Source organism: Bombina bombina, chromosome 1 (genome assembly GCF_027579735.1).
Source record: "Bombina bombina isolate aBomBom1 chromosome 1, aBomBom1.pri, whole genome shotgun sequence".
In the NCBI taxonomy this organism is placed as follows: Eukaryota; Metazoa; Chordata; class Amphibia; order Anura; family Bombinatoridae; genus Bombina; species Bombina bombina.
Window position 1 is genome coordinate 1,415,196,787 of NC_069499.1, and position 22,024 is coordinate 1,415,218,810.

Genomic DNA, 22,024 nt, shown 5'->3' on the forward strand with positions numbered 1-22,024 from the left:
TTACTACATATAATTAAGCATTTTATACTACAATCTCTTCATGTTTACTGTCCCTTTAAGCTCTAAATGTTAAACTCACTCTGACATGAAAGTAATGTTCTTTTTGCTCTGGTTCGTGCATGAAGCTCACAGATTCCTTGTCAGATTTGCCTTTGTTTCTTTGTTTTGAAGTTACCTGGAGATTTGCTTTTTCATTGCCCAAAGTGTACAGTCCTCCCTTGTGTTCCACACTCTTATTTTTGGATTTCATAAAATTCCTCTAGATTAATACTTTGCAATAAAGAGCAACTATATCAGTTTTAGTGATATGAAACGACTTCTGTTTTGTATATGTCATTTGCACATCTTCAGCCTCTCACTATCTTTTCCATGTGCAGGATACTCACGGGAAACGATTTCCAGTGTTCCTGTGAGGTGAGCTGGATGCAGTATGGTTTGGACAATGTGGACTTTGGGAACCAGTCTCTAAGCTGCGGGATGTACAATGTGGAGATTATGAACATGAACATCTCCCAGTGTCGTAAGGCATAAATTATTTCATGAGCTTTGGGGTATATAAGCAATGACCAAGCAAAAGAGAAGCATGTATACATACAATAAATAGGAAAACGCCAGAGGCATCTCCAGGAGCCATATATGGGGGTATACAGTCAAAAGAAGGGGGGCATTAATAATTGGCAATGCCAAAGACATATTAATGAAATAAAGAGTCATTCCATGAAAAACAACATAGAGAATAGCCAGCACTCACCTAGTTTAGCAGATCTAAGATGAAAGCATAATGTTAATAGTTAGTTACAGCATTTGGCCAAACGGTGATAGGATCAGGAACCCTGTCAAGGAGCTGTTACTTACTGAATTAGTCACTGATTCTAAACATAGCTGTCTGTGAGAGCTGGTGAGCACCCATAGATGTGAATTATGTCATGGGATATGTATCCACTACAGTTCGAGAGTACACTCCACCACTATTTTGTATGTATCTTGGAAAATTACTACTTGGCTGAGTCACCCTTTTTTGTTTCTCAAATTGTTTGGTTGGAAGCTAGCATGAGTGGCTCTAGGTTAGGGATCCAGGTAAGTAGGAACCTTAAAGGCATGATTCAGAAAGAGCATGCAATCTAAAACAATTTCACACACATACCTTCATCCAGCATACTGTAGTACAGGAAATTATAGTTTAAAGGTTATGGTATTATAAAGTTTATACAAATCTAAATAATTATGTAGCTTTGAAAGAGTAGGCTACATTTATCAAACTTCAAGAGCAGCTTTGGAGCCCCAGCGTTTCATTTTTGCATGAGTGAGCCTAAAATGCTAGTTAAAGGGACATAATACTCATATGTTAAATCACTTGAAACTGATGCAGTATAACTGTAAAAAGCTGACAGGAAAATATCACCTGATCATCTCTATGTAAAAAAGGAATATATTTTACCCAATCTCCTCAGCTCAGCAGAGTAAGTTCTGTGTAAAAAGTTATACTCAGCTGATCCCAGCTGCAGGTAAAAAAAATAAAAAATGAAGAAATGAATAGAAGCCAATCAGCATCAGCAGTGCTGAGGTCATGAACTCTTTTACTGTGATCTCATGAGATTTGACTTAACTCTCATGAGATTTCATAGTAAGCTGAATAGGGAAATAACATGAGAGTGCACGAGACTCATCCCCTAAGATGTCCCAGGACAGACACACTAAAATGCTGCTTAGAAATCCTTTACAATGGGAGGTGGCTACTGAGGAACTTTTGAGGTAAAATATCTTTCTTTTTTACATAGAGATGTTCAGGAGATATTTTCTAGTCAGCTTTTTACAGCTATACTGCATCACTTTCAAGTGTTTAAACATTTGGGTATTATGGCCCTTTAAGTAGCAGCGGTTTTAAGACCTCTCCTCAACCTAAAGTGTGGCAGATTTCAATTATCCTGACCAGATCTGATTGGAATGATTGACAGCCCCTGCCTGTGTGGGATTGGCTATGCGTAAGCAGGAGGTGGACTTGTTAAATGTGGGCAGCGGATGCAGCCTGCTCTCTGCTCATGACAGCAAACCTCATCTGCTCACTATTATTTGTCATGTGCAATTTGTATATATTGTATAAAAAATATGTAATTCTTGTCTTTCCAAAGATGTACTTTAAAAATAGCTGAATACACTGAAAAAAATGATTCTATAGATTGAACAGAAAGTCATTAAACATGAACAGATTATTAAGATATTAGCTGGTAATGTCTGAACTCATTATTAAACAGTATGTGGCAAGCCTGGACTCTATTGCAAACTAGCTTTGTCTGTGGACATCAAGCTTAAACCGTAGTACCTGGATTTTTGTACACAAATGTATCATATTACAACTCAACACTGTTGTTATATTTGGTTTTAAAAAATAAATAAATTATAGCTGGCCTTTTTGTCTACCATCAGAACACCCCAAAGTCAGCATAGCTGAACAGAACTTGACAGTGTTCCAAGGTGACAACCTGACCCTTCTATGTAAAACCTCCGGACAGCCTAAACCCACAGCTACATGGATTGTGCCTAATGTGGAAGCACTTTCTGAGATTGAGGTAAGCTTTATTATTTTTAGTTGACAAAATCTAAAAGGGCAACATACATTTTAAAAATGTTTTTATTTTGACCTTTATACCTTACTAATAATCTGTAGTTTTGGAGAAAAAAAAGAACCATGAAATTATCTAAGATCACATTAAAAAATAATTTCTTCCAAAACATTTCGTTTTCACACTGTTTCTGCCAATGACATCTTTGTGAAAAAAATCAAAGTTTAAATTTATTGTCCCAGTCCCTTAAATTCACAATCTGTAGAGTCTGGCTTATTCTCTAATCATCTCCATTGTGACATGTTCCTCAAAAATAACCGTACAGGTGTCCTTGGCTACAGGTCTGTAAGATTACTTCAGAGGTGGGCCTGTTCTGTGTTCACCATGTAATTTCCCTATTACCTTTCTCTACAGCAATCAGATCCTCCAGATGATGAGATTTTTTTGCATCTTTTCAACATATCTCCCGGATTTAACAAGCAAGATGTTACTTGTCGTGCTGAAAACATGGCTGGGTACTCAGAGACTTCTGTACAGCTTGATGTGTTATGTAAGTAATCAGTGCTTTAGTTTGGGGCCCAGGAGCTCAGATTACAACTCATATTTACTTATTTGATACAGAGACTTGAATTTATTTCAGTTCACTGTATGTTTAGCTGGTTTATTCTCTGTCTTCTGTGACTCAGGTTTTCTATACTTCATTAAACATCCCTATTAAACTGCTAAGCAAATTTTGTTTTTCTACCTTTGTCCATGGTAATAATTCTTCATAACTCACTAATACAAATAAAAACAGAATAACATATCTAAAAGCATACTGAGAAATGTATATAAAAATAATAGACCTTGCCTTGTTCTATAGTCTAATCTTGCCATATAAATAGGTGATTTTCCTTCTGTTATAAATTGCCATTTTTTAGACTAGAATTGCAACTTCTCTAATACAATTCTTTGCATCTGTTCTAAATGTTTCTTATATTTCTCAAAACATTTGTATTTCTTACATCTGAAGACAATAAAAACCTTTATCAGCATCGATAAAGAACTGAGCTGACACGTTGTTTAATTAACTAACTTTTGTTAGCATTAAAGGGCCATAATACCCAAATGTTTAAACACTTGAAAGTGATGCAGCATAGCTGTAAAAAGCTGATTAGAAAATATCACCTGAACATCTCTATGTAAAAAAGAAAGATATTTTACCTCAAAAGTTCCTCAGTAGCCACCTCCCATTGTAAAGGATTTCTAAGCAGCATATTAGTGTGTCTGTCCCGGGACAACTGAAAGGATGAGCTTCGTGCACTCTCATATTATTTCACCAATCAGGTAAAGGAAGCTTACTATGAAATCTCATGAGAGTTAAGTCAAATCTCATGAGATCACAGTAAGAGTTCATGACCTCAGCACTGCTGATGCTGATTGGCTGCTGTTCATTTCTTCATTTTTTAATTTTTTTTACCTGCAGCTGTGAGCAGCTGAGTATAACTTTTTACACAGAAGTTACTCTGCTGAGCTGAGGAGATTGTGAGGTAAAATATCTTCCTTTTTTACATAGAGATGTTCAGGTGATATTTTCCTGTCAGCTTTTTACAGTTATACTGCATCAGTTTCAAGTGATTTAGCATATGAGTATTATGTCCCTTTAAGCATTTTGGTGCATAACTCTATATATAAGGTCAAAGGGGACACTGTTATTAAAGGGGCATGAAACCCAAAATTTTTCTTTCAAGATTCAGTGTACAGTTTAAATAACTTTTCAATTCACTTCTATTCATTTTGCTTCATTCTATTGGTTTAGTCTTGTTGTTGAAGGAGCAGCAATGCACTACTGGGCAGCTAGCTGAACTCATTAGTAAGCCAATGATACAAGGTATGTATGTGCAACCACCAATCAGCAGCTATCTCCCAGCTCATGAGCCTACCTAGGTATGCTTTTCAACAAAGGATTCTAAGAGAATGAAGCAAATTAGATAATAGAAGTAAATTGGAAAGTTGTTTAAAATTGTATGCTCTATCTGAATCGAATCATTAATTTTTTGGGGGGGCTTTCATTTCATATACTTTGAGCCTCCCCCACTGTCCCACTATTGCTTCTAGCTAATTAACCCCACTAATAGATCCTTTCACCGTAAGGCATTTCTCTATTCAAATGGATTTTCCCACTTAAAGAACCTCCACCATAAGGGATTCCCCTGTTTTTGGACATCATACACTAACAGATCCCCCTATACGAAGATACCGATCTGTGATTTTTGTGCCCCAGAGATTAAATACAACCGGCCAAATAACTAAAAAGTCAGATTCACATCACCTTGTTCCTTTAAAATGCACACTTCTAGGAGAAGCAAATGCTCTCACTTGCTCTTTATCTTATATACAGCTTATATTTGGAGAACTCCCTTGTATTTAAAAGGGATGCTTGAATAGCATAATGTTTGCAGGATGAATGTTGCCATTGTTAAAATGACTCCATTTCAGAAGGTTAGTAAGACGATGTATCTTGCCAACTAGTGTTAATTCACATAACAGACAGTAAAGCCAAACCGCTACTTGAAAATAATGCAGATCAAATGCATCTCATTTTAACACCAGTTTTTTCTTTCTAGCAAAAAATATGTTTTCTCTACATGTTTATTACAAGCGCTAGAATGAAAAACCTCTAACCCTTCTAAATATCAAACATTAAGGGATCGATTACAAGTGGAGCCAAGCGATAAGGGGTATATTGCAAAGGTTTGCACTCATCTAGCTTACCGCTCGTATTACAAGTTGAGTGTAAACATGATCGCGTGAGCGCAATCACGATTTTAAGCTAGAATAATTACCGTGACTTCAGTGCTCTGTTTAACTTTCACGAAAATAAAAAGTTGTACAAAACACATCAAAAATACATTACAAAGTACAGTTACACTCATAATAATGCTATTTACTAAAAAAAATATTAAAAAAAATATTATGCACAAAACATATGAGATCTCGAGTGTTAAAAAAAAAAAAAAAAGCCGGCAATGTTCTTTAACATAGAGATACACATACATATACAACTCTAAAGATGTTTATGTATGTGTGTGTGTGTGTATATGTATATATATATATATATATATATATATATATGTGTGTGTGTACATATGTATATATGCATTTATAAGTGTATATACCGTATGTATTTACAGATATATATATATATATATATATATATATACTGTATACACATATAATTGCATACATTTTTATATATACATATACAGACAGATATATACTGTATATATATATATATATATATATATATATATATATATATATATATATATATATATATATGTGCATTGGAGCCCTTTGCCCTTAAGTAGATAAAAACATGTAAAAACATATTTATGCAATATTCATTTAATAAAGGTTGTAACTATGTATTTACTGTAAATATTTCACATTTCAACATTCTGCACATAGGGGGGAATATGTTCTAAGTATTTCTAAATAGATATTCCTATATATATATATATATATATATATCTGTATATCTATACCTATATATAATCATCTATATACTGTATTGTAGGTATAAATATATATTTCTGCAAAAAAAGATCAGATATATGTAGAAATATTTATTTATGAATAAATAGAACATATTATGTTATGGAAATAACATTGGGATATGAAAATTTAATATTTTCATGTCTGGTTAGCGCAACTGAGAATATGAGATTGTGTTTGCACAAGAGTGGGGTATTAGTTTTTTTTCCCCACTTTCTTTTTCTCCATTGATTTCTATGGTGGCAATATGTAAACGTGGACGCAATATTCTAACTTCAGATTTTTGTGCTAGTCGGTTTAACGCTTGAGCAAAAAATTTCTAGGGGAAGTGCAAAATACCCCTCCACTTGTAATCTGGTCCTAAAAGTTTAAAGTAAAATATGTACTGCAGACAAAGCCACAAATGGCAGACAGTCTGAATTATATCACCTTTTCTTATTAACATAACATCTTTACTATGTGAAACACCCACTCATCTGCCCCACAAAAAAAAATCACGTATGTTCATGGAATTATACTGGGAACATTTAATATAATATTAAGTTTATCTGAAGTCGTCCTTATTCCACTTCTTTGAATTAAATTTGATCATTTTCATCTCGGTTTTTGCTAAGTCTGTTTTGCATTTCATTTTCCCTAGATGTGTCCTTTAACTCTCCTTCCCCTTTGATGAAATGTTTGATTTATTAGTGTTATCATATTATTGCATCTGACATAAAGAGTCTATTTTATTTGTATTCACTTGTGTATGATACAACATCTTTAAAGGGACATTAAACACTTTGAGATAGTAATGTAAAATGATAAATTGTATATATAAATTGTATGTATAAAAAACCTCTGCAGTATACTTTCATTATTTATTTTGTGTCTTTTTTCTGTTATTCCATTCTGAAATTGTGAGCATTTCAGTTCCTGTTAGAAATGGATGTGCAGAAGACTGTTATATTACACACAGCCATTGGATGCACACTCTAGTGACCTATTTATAACTGTCCCTAATTGGCCACAGCAGAGAAGGAAATATAAGTTGCAACATGGCAGCTCCCATTGTTTTATAAACACTAAAACTTTACACTTATTTTGTCAGTATTTAAACAGCTGATGAAACTTTAAAAAAATACAACTACATGTTATTCTCAGACAAATCTTATCTTTGAATGCATCATTCGATCTAGCATTTATTTAGTGTTTAATGTCCCTTTAAGAGCATTATGGGAACAGTTTTTTTATAAAAATTCTGTACAATGTGGAGCACAATTTTAAACCTGTAATTAATATTAGTTAACATATATTTGCACTGTTAAATTATTGCTTTAATGAACTAATGAGGGTTTACATGAAAAATTACTCTTTATTGAATGTTGATGAAAGGTGAATTAAATAAAAAATACACAACTTGAGAATTTGAGATACCCACACATAACTAAAAAAAAAGAAACTTAATTACAAAACTAGTTAAAATGAATCCTTTTGGCTAACTGAAAAGGCTGGTTCATAATCCGTTTCTTTCTTTCTTGGCAGACAATTGTTAAAATAACTAATGAAAGTATATTGTAAAGTTATTTTAATCGATTTTTTTAATCAAGTATTTTTTTTAATCACAATCTCAAAGTGCTTGCAGTCTATTTAAAGGGTCTTTAAAAAGAGAACGTAAAAGCACTAAGTTTAAATGGAAAATGAGTACTAGATTTTTTTTCTGACATATTTCAAAGTTAGTTAAATTTTCCTTCCCTCTGCATCATGTAACAGTCATGAGCCAATCACAAAATGCATATAGGTATGCATATTTTGGTGCCTCAGCAAGAATGCATATAAAGAGATTTTGTACTGTACTTTTAGATAACGGAAATGAAAGTTTAATTTTAACTTAAGTGTTCCTTTAATTAACCTACGTTTATCACCATTGTACTCATATGAGCTGGCTACATCAGTTTTTACTGCTATATTAATTTGTATTGGGTACTGACGGGGTAGAAGGATCTCATGTGTGACTGTAATACTAGTATTTAAAATAGTATATATTTGTGCCAAAAAAAACCCATTTATTATATAGGCATTGTCACATTAACCCAGTCAGTAAGTGTTTATTCACTGCTGTCCTCTGCATGCTTAAAGGGACAGTATACACCAATTTTCATTTAACTGCATGTAATAGACACTAGTATAAAGAAGAATATGCACAGATACTGATATAAAAATCCAGTATTTAACCTATTAAAAACTTACTTAGGAGTTCCCAGTTTAGCACTGTTGATGAGGTTATTCTGGGACACCCACTGAAAGGGGCTGAAAAAACAAAGGAAACAGACACCCCCCCCCCCTGCATATGATTAAAACAGATAACATAAACAGGAACCAGCAGGAGTCTGTAAACGCATGTATACATCTGGCACTGTGGGGCTTGGTTAGGAGTCTGAAAATCAGCACAATGAAAAATTAAGTAAAACTTTACATTTTTACAAAAACACTACCAGATGAGCTATATAAATGGATCATCTACAAAACATTTATGCAAAGAACAATCAAGTTTACAATGTCCCTTTAAATATAGCAGCATTGCATTTTCTATTTAACCAGTAAAATGTTTACTAGGATTTGCAATAAAAAAAAAAATCTTGATATAATAGAAACTGTCTAAACTCTTGTTTCTCCCCAGTCCGTGCTGTGATTATTTCATTATACAAGGAAATTCCTCAGCATCATTACTGCATCCCATTCACTGTGGACGGGAACCCTCGACCAGAGATAAAATGGATGTTTAATGGAGAAAACCTTATGGAGAATACATTTATTCATACACAAATTATAGAGGAAAACATCACTGCCCTTCATGGCTGCCTTTATCTTAACAAGCCAACGCACGTCAACAATGGCATCTATACTCTTCATGTGAGCAACATGTTAGGTTCTGATGTAAAAAAAGTTAATTGCACATTTATGGAAAATCCATTCAGCTTCAACCCAGAAGAACCCATTCCGGGTAAGAATAATATCTCTGTGACACAATAATTTTGTCTAACAGTAGCGAGTACCAACCAAATCTTTCTGCCATTCACCATGTTAATTTAATTAAGTTAAACAGGCCAAAGGTTTAATACATCCGTGTGCTCACTATACCAAAATGGTTTATGAAATACCATGCATTTCAATGGAAAAAAAATCATCAAATTAATATATTTTTTGTTTCCTTTGCAGTGTCCCTGTCTCCTGAAGGTAAGTGTTTTTAACCTATTATTTTTTGTGTCAATTTTTTAATAAAATTATACAGAATATTATTTATTTTATGTAGTATTATTACATTATGTAATGTAACTAATGCATAGTGGTCTTTAAAATGTAAACACACTGTATATTAGGGATGGTGCTCCTTTAAATCTATAGAATAGAAACTAAAAATGTTTTTTTGTTAAACTAAAAATTATATCCATAAACTTATTTTTTAATCTTCTTTATCTCTTTGAAATACTAGTTTGTTTTATTTCAATATTTCAATGTTTTCCATTTTTGTCTTTAGTATGGAATGCTGGTAGGATAAAAACTCTAGATAAACAGCACAAATAATATAATAAAGATTAGGACCGCTGCGGCTTAACTTTCGCTTCAGTCGGAACTGAAGTGGAGAGGGTCGGAAGCAGCATCAGCTGTTTCATAAATAGACCCCTAAGGTAGGGGCATCAATATAAGACTTTGACACTGGGATAGATTTGGTCACATCCAAAGATTTATAGTGTTTTTGTTTTTCTTTTAATTTGAGCTCATTGGTAATTATGTTTTGAGAACAGATGATGATTTTGCTTCCAAAGCTCTCTGACTGATCAAATTGTGATAAAGTATCACAAACTACTGAATAACTCTTCCAGCACATGAGACATTTTTTCAGGTCTCCATAAAGTTTTTATTGGTTCACTGACAATTTCTATAGACTATAGCCATATTTAAATTAGTGCTATTAATTATTCTCAGCTGCCTGACTGAGAGTCGTTAAAACTGCTGTTGATAAAAGAGAACACAGCATTGAAACCATTAACGACTTGCATCTTGCCATAGGTTACTCACATCTTTTAATTCCTGGAATATTTTTAAAGCATGAAAAACACATAAAGATATATTCAATAAAATCATATAAATATTTACTAATTATGTTGATATAAAAAATACCTATAAGCATCAAAATAAATTGTTCTAAATCCTAAAATGTTATGGGCTAGATTACGAGTGAAGCATAAATTTGCGTTCCCACAAGTGCTTTATCTGCACTCAACTTTTTTTACCTTTTGTGCACACAGTTGCGCATGTATTACAGGTCACAAGTAAGACTTTTGCTCTCTCACAGCTGCATCCTCGTGCAGAAAAAAGACTGTGTGAAGTTGCAATCGCAGGATCGTATCCCCCCATAGGGGCCGATTTATCAAGCCTGTATGCATTTAAATGCATCTTTTTCCGCGTGAACCTTCAGGCTCGCCGGAAACAGGAGTAAAGAAGCAGCGGTCTTAAGACTGCTGCTCCTTAACTCGTCCGCCACTTCTGAGGTGGCGGCAGATACGATCAGGTTGATTGACACCATCTGCTAGCGGCCAATTGGCCGCAAATCTGCAGGGGGCGGCATTGAACAAACATTTTACAAGTAATGCTTGTGCAATGATAAATGCTGATAGCGTATCATGTCCGTCCGCACAATGGTAAATTGGCCCCATAGACTTTAATGGAGCCTCGTTTTTAACAAAATTAAAACACAAGCACAGGATTGTAATGAGATATATGTATGTTTTTCTATCCAAATGTATATCTGTATTTATATGTGTATATATGGGAAAAGACAACAAAAAGACAAGAAGGAGAGAGTGCTAAAACCCTAATCGGTGTGACCTATACTAAAAAATGCAGCTGTTAATGACAAACACCGGGACAGAACTACCCACAGTGAAAAAGTAGGAAAAATGCAAAAGAGAGAGTAGTCAAGCGCAAAGAAATGTATAGGTGAAACACCAATCACAATTCATCAGATAAAAGGCACAATAAATAAATTTGTAAATTCATTAAAAAAAAACAAATCAATACACATGTGTAAATATGTCAGATAATGGATCGCAAGTAAAATCGATAAAATAAAACCATTCAAAAGGACATGAATTTAATTGTCAGTTCATTAAAAATAAGCAGAGTTTATCAGAGTCACAGTCCACGAGTGACAGGAGTGTTTAGGAGGACAGTGTAAAGGCACCCCAGTCCTCCCCCCGGTAGTTGATCTTATTTACAGGAAAAGCCCTTAATCATATGAGGTAAGAAAGAGCCCATGGTAGAGAAACGACATCCATGTCTGAGAGGAATCCCGGTCAGTCAAAGAGCACTTGATTCAAGCTGGTCCTCTGTACTCTGGCGTAGCTTCCTGCCCGCAGCCCACCGGTCTAAACAGCTTGCAAATAGGGATAGAAGCAAACCTCAATACAATGAGGTAAGTATAGCATTCAAATATGACAAGAGAAAATCACGTCTGTAGATTGCGAGGTAGAACCGGGATGCCCACCACAAACCTTACGTGTTTAGAAGTTCTAAAGACTTCATCGTCTGTAAAAAAAAAAATGTTTACTCACAGATGATGGTGGCAAATACAGGTTTTTATACACTCATCAAGCGTCACCGCATTAGACCAAGTGCACTCAACATTCCAATGTTCTTCACATAGAAGAAAATTTAATTTTTATTTAAATACATATTAAAATAATAAAAATGAATAAAAATGATTTCTCATGTTGTAAGGTATTTCAGCGGAAAGGGCTCCAAAGTGTGTGTGTGTATATATGGATATACATTTATACACATATAAATACACACACACACACATATACTCATATGTATACATATAGCCCTTTCCATTCAAATACCTTGTCATATACCATATATCTTTAAACCCTTAAAATGAAGGGTAAATAAAAGTGTAAGTTTATTTTAATGTATTTATTTTACGTGACGTCTTCAGTTGCTTTAACACAACAGGCGCAGATTTTGTTTGTGCTCGTCAAATGTGTTTACTTTCAACCTGTAATACGAGCGCAAGTTAGTGTGGTTGCGATATTGCTTATCACAACTCACGCAAGTAATAGTGTGCCACTTGTAATCTAACCCATAGTATACGCCAAACACATTACTGCATTTGAATACTTTCAAAAAGGTCAAAATAGGTCCACAAATGTGCACCATAGGAACCACTGGTATATTGCAATTCAGTATGTTAAGAGAGGGGTTCCCAATGGTTAAAATGACAGCTAGAAGCCCCACAGACATATTAAATTGACAGGCAAGTAGGCAGTTGCAAAGGTAATCTACTATACACAGACACTGTCTGATAAGCAAAACACCCACAGTGACAGAAATTGACACACCCTACAAGCATAAAAATAAACAGAGGGGGGCTTATTCAGTACAAGACCATCCGTTTTACAAATAAACCTTTAACATATTGTAAAATGTCCTTTTGGATACAAACCCCCCTATTATGTTAATGTTTTTCAAGTTACAAACCGTAATCTGTGTAACATATTAACTTTCTCACAACATAAACAATTCTTATTTTTCAATTGTTATCTAGGTGGGAGCAACAGCACATATGGGAATGCTGTGGAAAAAGTAGATGAGCACACCTTTGGGGTAAGTTTCATTCAAGCTCTTGATTATTCATTGTGTATGGAGGCCAATCACTGTTTAGCAGGGAGATCTGTTCTACTCTTGTAATCACACACCCTGATCTGTTAGAGCCAACACTGATACCTACCTGTCACATGGCACATAAAGAGTGAGGCATGAAGGTATAGAGGTAGATAGGGTGGGATCTCAGAGTTACAAGAGATCATGGGCTCTGATGTGGAAGAGGGAGGAAGTCAAATGATAAAAGTGGAAATAAAAATAGAACTTGATAAAAATTGCGAAGGAGAAAACTGCAGAGTGATTAGCAAGCTGGAAGGAAAAATAATCTTCCCATAATCTATTATATTTCTCCTAGTCCCCTCCATTTACTACACTATTTATCCCATCATCTTCTCCTTACCTCACTGAGCATCTCCCCCTTTCATTACATTCTTTCCTATCTTACTCCATATATCCGGCTCTTCCTTACCTCCCTTCATTTTATCATCCTCCTTCCTACCTCACACATACTGTGACCCATTTCTTCCCCTTCCTATTCTCCCACACAACCCACCTACCCTCTTGTCCCTTGTTCCATCCCTGCATTTGTACATCTCTCATGTCCGTCTACTTATGCTCTCATTCTCATGTGTTCCTCTCTTCCCTATATATGATTCTGCTCTCTCCGCCCCTGCTTATCTTCCTCCTGCTCACATTAAGTATTTATTATTCATCTATTTTCTACTCCACTCTTTACTTTCCATTCATTTCATCTCCCACACAATATCAATCATTTTTTTTTCCTATTCTCTATCTCATTGTCTTCACCTTTTCATTGTTGCCTTCCCTTTCCTCATCTCATCACTGCACTCCCCAGTCATCTATCTCATTAGATAATGGAGGTGTCTATTTAAGTATTTTATGATCACCCTTACTATGCTTTTTCCATCAGGTCTCAGTCGCTGTGGGACTGGCGGTCTTCGCTTGCATTTTCCTTCTTGTAATGCTGATAGTGCTTAATAAGTGTGGAAGACATTCCAAGTTTGGAATCAACAGTGAGTGCCTTATAATACTTTTTTTTTATTTTGAAAAATTTAGTAAGAACACAGGCAACTTCATAATACCTTTAATTTATTGTAAGTAGATCATTGCTTATGATTTTTAATTTTAAAGTATGATTTTGCAAATTTTAGTAAGAATACGGGCAGGCAGCAATTAGCAAATATGAAAGCGGCAATAAAGAAGAATAAATATCCTTAAGTCTCTCTTGAGCATAAAAAGAACAAATCAGGTCTGATGTTTTGTTACAGGTTGAACAACAGCTCGAGAGGTAAAACCGCAGTAATCCTTGTTGAAAACATAACAAAAGTAATACATTTTTCTACCATGGTGGTCATTAATAACAATCATGCGCCCGATCCGATATAAATCGTCGCCCGCAAAAGCCGGCGAGGCCAAAATCTGCGCGGGTTTGGTATCCTATATACGGCGTAACCTAGAAGTTATGCCCGTATATTTCTGCCGTCGCCCATAGTTTTTTGGGCCATAGGCAGGTATACCAAACCCGCGCAGTTTGGTATCCAATATACAGCGTAAGGACTTACATGGCGAAAATGGAGAAATCTTACTCCATTTTTACCTCGCCACAAAAAGCAGCCGTAAGAAGCCTTATGCTGACTATTGGAGCCCTGTAACTCCCTAAACTACCTGCAAAATAAACCTAACACCTAACGCATGCCCAATGTCTATCTACCTGTCAACCGCGATCCCCCGCCGCAATCCCTAATAAAGTATTTAACCCCTAAACCGCCGCTCCCGGACCCCGCCGCCATTTACATAAACTAACCCCCTACTGTGAGCCCCTAAAACCGCCACCATCTAACTGATCTATCCCCTAATGTGAACCCCTAAAACCGCCGCCATCTACCTGATCTATCCCCTAATGTGAACCCCTAAAACCGCCGCCATCTACCTGATCTATCCCCTTATGTGAACCCCTAAAACCGCCGCCATCTACCTTATCTATCCCCTAATGTGAACCCCTTACACCGCCGCCATCTACCTTATCTATCCCCTAATCTGACCCCTTACACCGCCTCTACCGATATAAAAATTATTAACCCCTAATCTAATCCCCCTATACCGCCGCCAGCTATATTAATATTATTAACCCCTAATCTAATATCCCTAAAGTAATAAGTTCTATTACCAGCCCTTAAAAGGGCCTTTTGCGGGGCTTTGCCCCAAAGTAAACAGCTCTTTTGCCCTATAACCTGCCCTCCCTACACTGCCGCCACCTATATTAATAGTATTAACCCCTAATGTAAGCCCCTTACACCGCCGCCATCTATATTAAAATTATTAACCCCTAATTTAATCTACCTACCCTGCCGCCAGCTATATTATCTATATTAACCCTAAGTATATTATAGTTAATATAGTTATTACACTATATATATTAACTATATTAACCCTAATTATATTAGGGTTAATATAGTTAATATAGTTACTATAGTATTTATATTAACTATATTAACTCTATCTAACCCTAACACCCCTAACTAAATTCTTATTAAATAAATCTAATTCATATTATAAACTAAAATATTCCTATTTAAATCTAAATACTTACCTATAAAATAAACCCTAAGATAGCTACAATATAATTAATAATTACATTGTAGCTATATTAGGGTTTATATTTATTTTACAGGTAAATTGTTAATTATTTTAACTAGGTATAATAGCTATTAAATAGTTATTAACTATTTAATAGCTACCTAGTTAAAATAATTACCCAATTACCTATAAAATAAATCCTAACCTAAGTTACAAATACACCTACACTATCAATAAATTAAATAAACTACAAATATCTATCTAAAAATACAATTAAATAAACTAAACTAAATTACAAAAACAAACAAACACTAAATTACAAAAAAAAAAGATTACAGCAATTTTAAGCTAATTACACCTATTTTAAGCCCCCTAATAAAATAATAAAGCCCCCCAAAATAAAAAATTCCCTACCCTATTCTAAATTATAAAATACCCAGCTCTGTACCAGCCCTTAAAAGGGCTTTTTGCGGGGTATTTACCCCAAGTTAACAGCTCTTTTGCCTGTAAAAAAAAAAAGAACACAACACCCACCCCCCAACATTACAACCCACCACCCACATACCCCTATTCTAAACCCACCCAAACCCCCTTAAAAAAACCTAACACTACCCCCCTTAAGATCTCCCTACCTTGTCTTCACCCAACCGGGCCGAACTCCTCATCCGATCCGGGCGATGTCTTTATCCAAGCGGCAAAGAAGTCTTCATCCCGGCGATGTCTTTATCAGCCAATCGGAATTCGACAGACGCCATCTTGGATGACGTCATTTAAAGGTACCTCATTCGTCGTTCAGTCGTCGGCCGGGATGGAGGCTCCGCGTTGTAGGAGTGAAGAAAGAAGATTGAAGATGCCGCTTGATGGAAGATGCTGCCGGATGGAAGAAGACTTTGCTGCCGCTTGGATGAAGACATCGCCGGGATGAAGACTTCTTCTTTGCCGCTTGGATAAAGACATCGCCGGGATGAAGACTTCTTCTTTGCCGCTTGGATAAAGACATTGCCCGGATCGGATGAGGAGTTCGGCCCGGTTGGGTGAAGACAAGGTAGGGAGATCTTCAGGGGGGTAGTGTTAGGTTTTTTTAAGGGGGGTTTGGGTGGGTTTAGAATAGGGGTATGTGGGTGGTGGGTTGTAATGTTGGTGGGTGGTATTGTGTTTTTTTTTTCAGGCAAAAGAGCAGTTTTCTTTGGGGCATGCCCCGCAAAAGGCCCTTTTAAGGGCTGGTAAGGTAAAAGAGCTTTGAACTTTTTTAATTTAGAATAGGTTAGGGAATTTTTTTTATTTTGGGGAGCTTTATTATTTTATTAGGGGGCTTAGAATAGGTGTAATTAGCTTAAAAATCTTGTAATCTTTTTTTTATTTTTTGTAATTTAGTGTTTTGTTTTTTTTGTAATTTAGTTTAGTTTATTTAATTTATTGATAGTGTAGGTGTATTTGTAACTTAGGTTAGGATTTATTTTACAGGTAAATTGCTAATTATTTTAACTAGGTAGCTATTAAATAGTTATTAGCTATTTAATAGCTATTGTACCTAGTTAAAATAAATACCAAGTTACCTGTAAAATAAATATAAACCCTAAAATAGCTACAATGTAATTATTAATTACATTGTAGCTATCTTAGGGTTTATTTTATAGGTAAGTATTTAGATTTAAATAGGAATATTTTCATTAATAATATTAATATTAGATTTATTTTAATAAGAGTTTAGTTAGGGATGTTAGAGTTAGATAGGGTTATTATACTTAATATATATATATATAATATAATAATTATATTAACTATATTAACCCTAATATAATTAGGGTTAATATAGTTAATATAGCTGGCGGCGGTGTAGGGGGATTAGATTAGGGGTTAATGTGTTTAATATAGGTGGCGGCGGTGTAGGGGGATTAGATTAGGGGTTAATACATTTATTATAGGTGGCAGCGGTGTAGGGGGATTTAGATTGTAGTCAAAAGAGCTGATTACTTTGTGACAAAGCCCCGCCAAAAGCCCCTTTAAGGGCTGGCAAAAGAGCAGTTTACTTTGGAGTAATTGCAGGGCTTTTTGTAGGGTTAGACTTAGGTTTAGTGGTAGGGATAGTTTAGTATTTTAGGGGTTAAATAATTTAATAAAGATGGCGGCGAGGTAGGGGGATTAAATTAGGGGTTAATAATTTTAAAATAGATGGCAGCGGGGTAGGGGCTCACTTTAGGGGGTAGGTAAGGTAGATGGCGGCGGGGTAGGGGCTCACTTTAGGGGGTAGGTAAGGTAGATGGCGGCGGTGTTAGGGGCTCACTTTAGGGGGTTATAGATTTAATATAGCTGGCGGCGGGGTCTGGGGGCGGCGGTTTAGGGGTTAATAACTTTATTAGGTGGCGGCAGGGTCCGGGAGCGGCGGTTTAGGGGTTAATAACTTTTTTATTATTAGGATAGTGAGGGGGGATAGCGGTTAGAGGGTTAGACGTGTCGGGCTATGTTTAGGAGGCGTGTTAGACAGTGCGGGTGATTTCATACTTTAGTCAGGTTTTGTAGGCGCCGGCAGTTTCTAACGTGGCGCAAGTCACTGGCGACGCCAGAAATTTGTACTTGCGCAGATTTCTGGACATCGCTGGTTTATCCGACTTACGGCACGTTAGCATCTGACGGCGCCGTATATTGGATAGCTCGAGATGCGAGCTGAAACTGCGGGCGACGCGGGTTCCCTCTCTTGCGCAGCAAACTACGCCGTATATCGGATCGCGCCCCATGTGCACTAATATTTAATAGGATTTACAATTTAAAAGTGCTGAGTAAAAAAGCAACATAGGAGCACGTCTATTTCCTTAAAGGGACACTGAACCCACATTTTTTTCTTTCATGATTCAGATAGAGCATGCAATTTTAAGCAACTTTCTAATTTACTCTTATTATCTTACTTTTTATCTTTACTCTTATTAAATTTTCTTCATTCTCTTGGTATCTTTATTTGAAATGCAAAATGTATGTTTAGATGCGGGACCATTTTTGGTGAACAACCTGGGTTGTTCTTGCTGATTGGTGGATACATTTATCCACCAATGAACAAGTGCTTTTCATGGTACTGAACCAAACAAATAGCTTAGATGCCTTCTTTTTCAAATAAAGATAGCAAGAGAACAAAGAAAAATTGATAATATGAGTAAATTATAAAGTTGCTTAAAATTACATGCTCTATCTGAATCATAAAAGAAAAAATTTGGGTTCAGTTTCCCTTTAATTAATACACATAAGTTATTAAAGGGCCAAAGTCACAATTAAAGCTTCAAGATTCAGATAAAGCTTGCAATAACCCCCCCCCCCCCAATATACTTCCATTATCAAAAAGTGCACATTCTTTTTATATGCACACTTTCTGAGTCTCCAGCTTCTACTGGGAATGTGCAAAAGTGCATAGTATATATATATGCATTTTGTAATTGGCTCATGGTTGTCAGAGCGAGGAAAAAGTGGATTAACTTGCAAGAAATTTGCAAGAAAATATTCTACTGCTCATTTCAGATTCAAAGTAAGTGCTATTATATTGTCGTTTTAATGTGTATTTGTCAATTATTCAATTCTGATGTATGTAGTGGCCCTTTAATGTATCATGTGGTTAAAGCAGGATTCTTACAAATTCCTTTTCTTCCGTTCTGATCCCCACAGGGTTTGCAGTTTCCAAAAAAAGAGTGTGAACAGCAACTGTGCAAAAACATATTCAAGGTTTTATTTTACTAAAAAACAAACGTCTGTTTAGATCTCCTTTTTATCTACACTTCACTACACTTCACTTCACCTCAGATAAATATTATTGTTATAAATTTGGAACAGTGTATTTATTTTAGTAAGACGTTTGTTTTGGTAAATGTAGACATAGTTTTTTTTTGTCTTGGTTATAGTTTTCCTTCTTCAATATCATTAAAAAAAACATCAGTTCCTTTTTTGTAAACAATTGTGAGAAAATAATAATAGTAAAAATGTTAAACCCTTTTCACAACAAAAAGGGAGGAAAATAAATAATAATGACCTGTAATTGTATGATATATGAGCTATGTTGTTTGGGGCATGGTCATCAATCTCTAGCGATTTACCAGACACAGGTGACTAATGATTTTCTAGTTAATGTTAAGAAAATGTGAAAGTGTCCTCTTTTAGTGGAAGATTAAAAGGACCATTAAATACAGTAACATTGCATAATAAAGACAAGACAAACACACTTAGTGCTCCATTTAAAGGGACATTAAACCCCAAATTTTTCATTAATGATAAAGATAGAGAATACAATTTTAAACAACATTCTATTTTACTTCCATCATCTAGTTTGCTTCATTCTTTAGATATCCTTTGTTGAATAAAAAGCAATGGGTGAGCCAATCACATGAGGCATCTATGTGCAGCCACCAATCCACAGCTACTGAGCCTATCTAGATATGCTTTTCAGCAAAAGATATCAAGAGAATTAAGCAAATTAGATAATAGAAGTAAATTAGAAAGTTGTTTAAAATCACGTGCTCTTTCTAAATCATGACAGAAAAAATTTGGGTTTCATGTCTCTTTAACCCCTTAGTGACCAGACCATTTTTCAATTTTCTTACCCTTAAGGACAAGGGCTATTTTAACATTTCTGTGGTGTTTGTGTTTAGCTGTAAGTAAATGCTCCTCTTACTCATTTACTGTACCCACACATATTATATACCGTTTTTCTAGCCATTATTTTCATCATATATGAGGAAAAAATGAAAAAAAAACACACTTTTTCTAACTTTGACCCCCAAAATCTGTTAAACATCTACAACCACCAAAAAACACCAATGCTAAATAGTTTCTAAATTTTGTCCTGAGTTTAGAAATACTCAATGTTTACATGTTCTTTGCTTTTTTGCAAGTTATAGGGCAATAAGTACAAGTAGCACTTTGCTATTTCCAAACCATTTTTTTTTTTTTTTTTTTAAATTAGCTATAGTTACACTTTAGCCAAGAGGACTACTATTCCCATAGAGTATAGTTGTTATTTTAAAAATCCAATGGATAAAACATTGGAGGCTTTACTAAAAAAAGATGTATGTCCACCAGGGTCTACAATGACAACCTGTAGTGTGTATCGCCACTGTTACCAGCGCTGCGGCTTACTGGTTTGATGCGTTGTCTAAATCTCTTCAGATGGATACCCCTTTTAAAGAGATCCAGGACAGGATTAAGGTCTCAAGTTAGCCAATTCCTTCATTACAGATGCTTCCTTACAGGTTATTAAACTGGGAGCCAAAATTTCTGGTTTTGCGGTCCTAGCCCGCAGGGCCTTGTGGTTGAAGTCCTGGTCTGCGGATGTTTCATCTAAATCTAAGTTCATGGCTATTCCTTACAAGAGTAAGAACTTGTTTGGACCTGGTTTGGCGGAAATTATCTCAGATATTACTGAAGGGAAGGGTTCTTTTCTTCCTCAAGATAAAAAGAATAAGCAGAAGGGACGTCAGAGTAATTTTTGTTCCTTTCGTAAACTTTAAAGGCAAGTCTTCCTCCCCTTCCTCCAAGCAAGATCAAGCCAAGCCTTCCTGGAAGCCCAACCAGTCATGGAATAAGGGAAAGCAATCTAAAAAGCCTTCAGCTGATTCCAAGTCAGCATTAAGTGTTGGCCCCCGATCCAGGAGCGGATCTTGTAGGGGGCAAACTATCTCTTTTTATCCAGGCTTGGATAAGAGATGTACGGTGGACATTGGGCGGTGGACATTGTCTCCCAAGGATACAAAATAGACTTCAAATCTTTTCCTCCCAGAGACAGGTCTCTCCTCTCCAGATTATCTGTAGACCAGATAAAAAGAGAGGCATTCTTACATTGTGTCAAGGACCTTGCTGCCCTGGGCTAATAGTTCCAGTTCCCTTTTAGGAAAGGGGCCTGGGATTTTACTCAAATCTGTTTGCAGTTCCCAAAAAGGAGGGAACTTTTCTACCAATCCTAGATCTAAAATGTTTAAACAAGTGCCATCCTTCAAGATGGAGACTATACGCTCCATTCTTCCCTTGGTAAAAGAGGGTCAGTTCATGACAACTATAGACCTAAAGGATGCATACCTTCATGTTCCCATTCACAGGGACCATCACAAGTTTCTGAGATTTGCCATTTTGGAAAATCATTTCCAGTTCGTGGCCCTTCCATTCGGCCTTGCCACAGCTCCAAGAATTTTTTCAAGGGTTCTGGGGGCTCTTTTAGCTGTGCTTCGATCTTCGACCATAATTAATAGATTAATAGTTAATAGACTCTTTTCCGTGGTGGCTTTCTCAGGATCATCTCTCCCAGGGTACTTGCTTCCGCAGACCCTCCTGGGTGATTGTGACCACGGATGCCAGCCTTCTAGGTTGGGGAGCAGTATAGGGCTTGTTGAAGGCTCAGGGCTTATGGACCCAGGAGGAGTCAGTCCTGCCCATAAACATCTTGGAGCTGAGAGCATTCTTCAATGCTCTTCTGGCCTGGCCTCAATTAGCCTTAGCCCGGTTTATCAGATTCCAGTCGGACAACATAACCTCGGTGGCCTACATCAACCACCAGGGGGAACGCAGAGTTCCTTGGCCTTGACAGAGGTGGCCCAAATTATTTAGTGGTGGAGACCCACAACTGCTGTCTTTCTGCGATCCACATCCCAGGAGTGGACAATTGGGAAGCGGATTTTCTGAGCAGACAGACTTTTCATCCTGCGGAGTGGGAACTT

The 22,024-nt window shown here is 36.0% G+C and overlaps 1 protein-coding gene across 1 annotated transcript in view; it reads left to right on the plus strand.

Annotated features, from left to right (window-relative positions):
* NTRK1 (neurotrophic receptor tyrosine kinase 1) overlaps positions 1–22,024 on the plus strand; it is a 221,662-nt gene that overhangs the window by 86,991 nt on the left and 112,647 nt on the right. Inside the window, exons 5-11 of the mRNA XM_053719922.1 lie at positions 378–520; positions 2,425–2,567; positions 2,976–3,111; positions 8,758–9,081; positions 9,297–9,314; positions 12,688–12,746; positions 13,675–13,777. Coding sequence (XP_053575897.1) covers positions 378–520; positions 2,425–2,567; positions 2,976–3,111; positions 8,758–9,081; positions 9,297–9,314; positions 12,688–12,746; positions 13,675–13,777 — 926 coding nt within the window. The remainder of the gene's footprint in view (positions 1–377; positions 521–2,424; positions 2,568–2,975; positions 3,112–8,757; positions 9,082–9,296; positions 9,315–12,687; positions 12,747–13,674; positions 13,778–22,024) is intronic.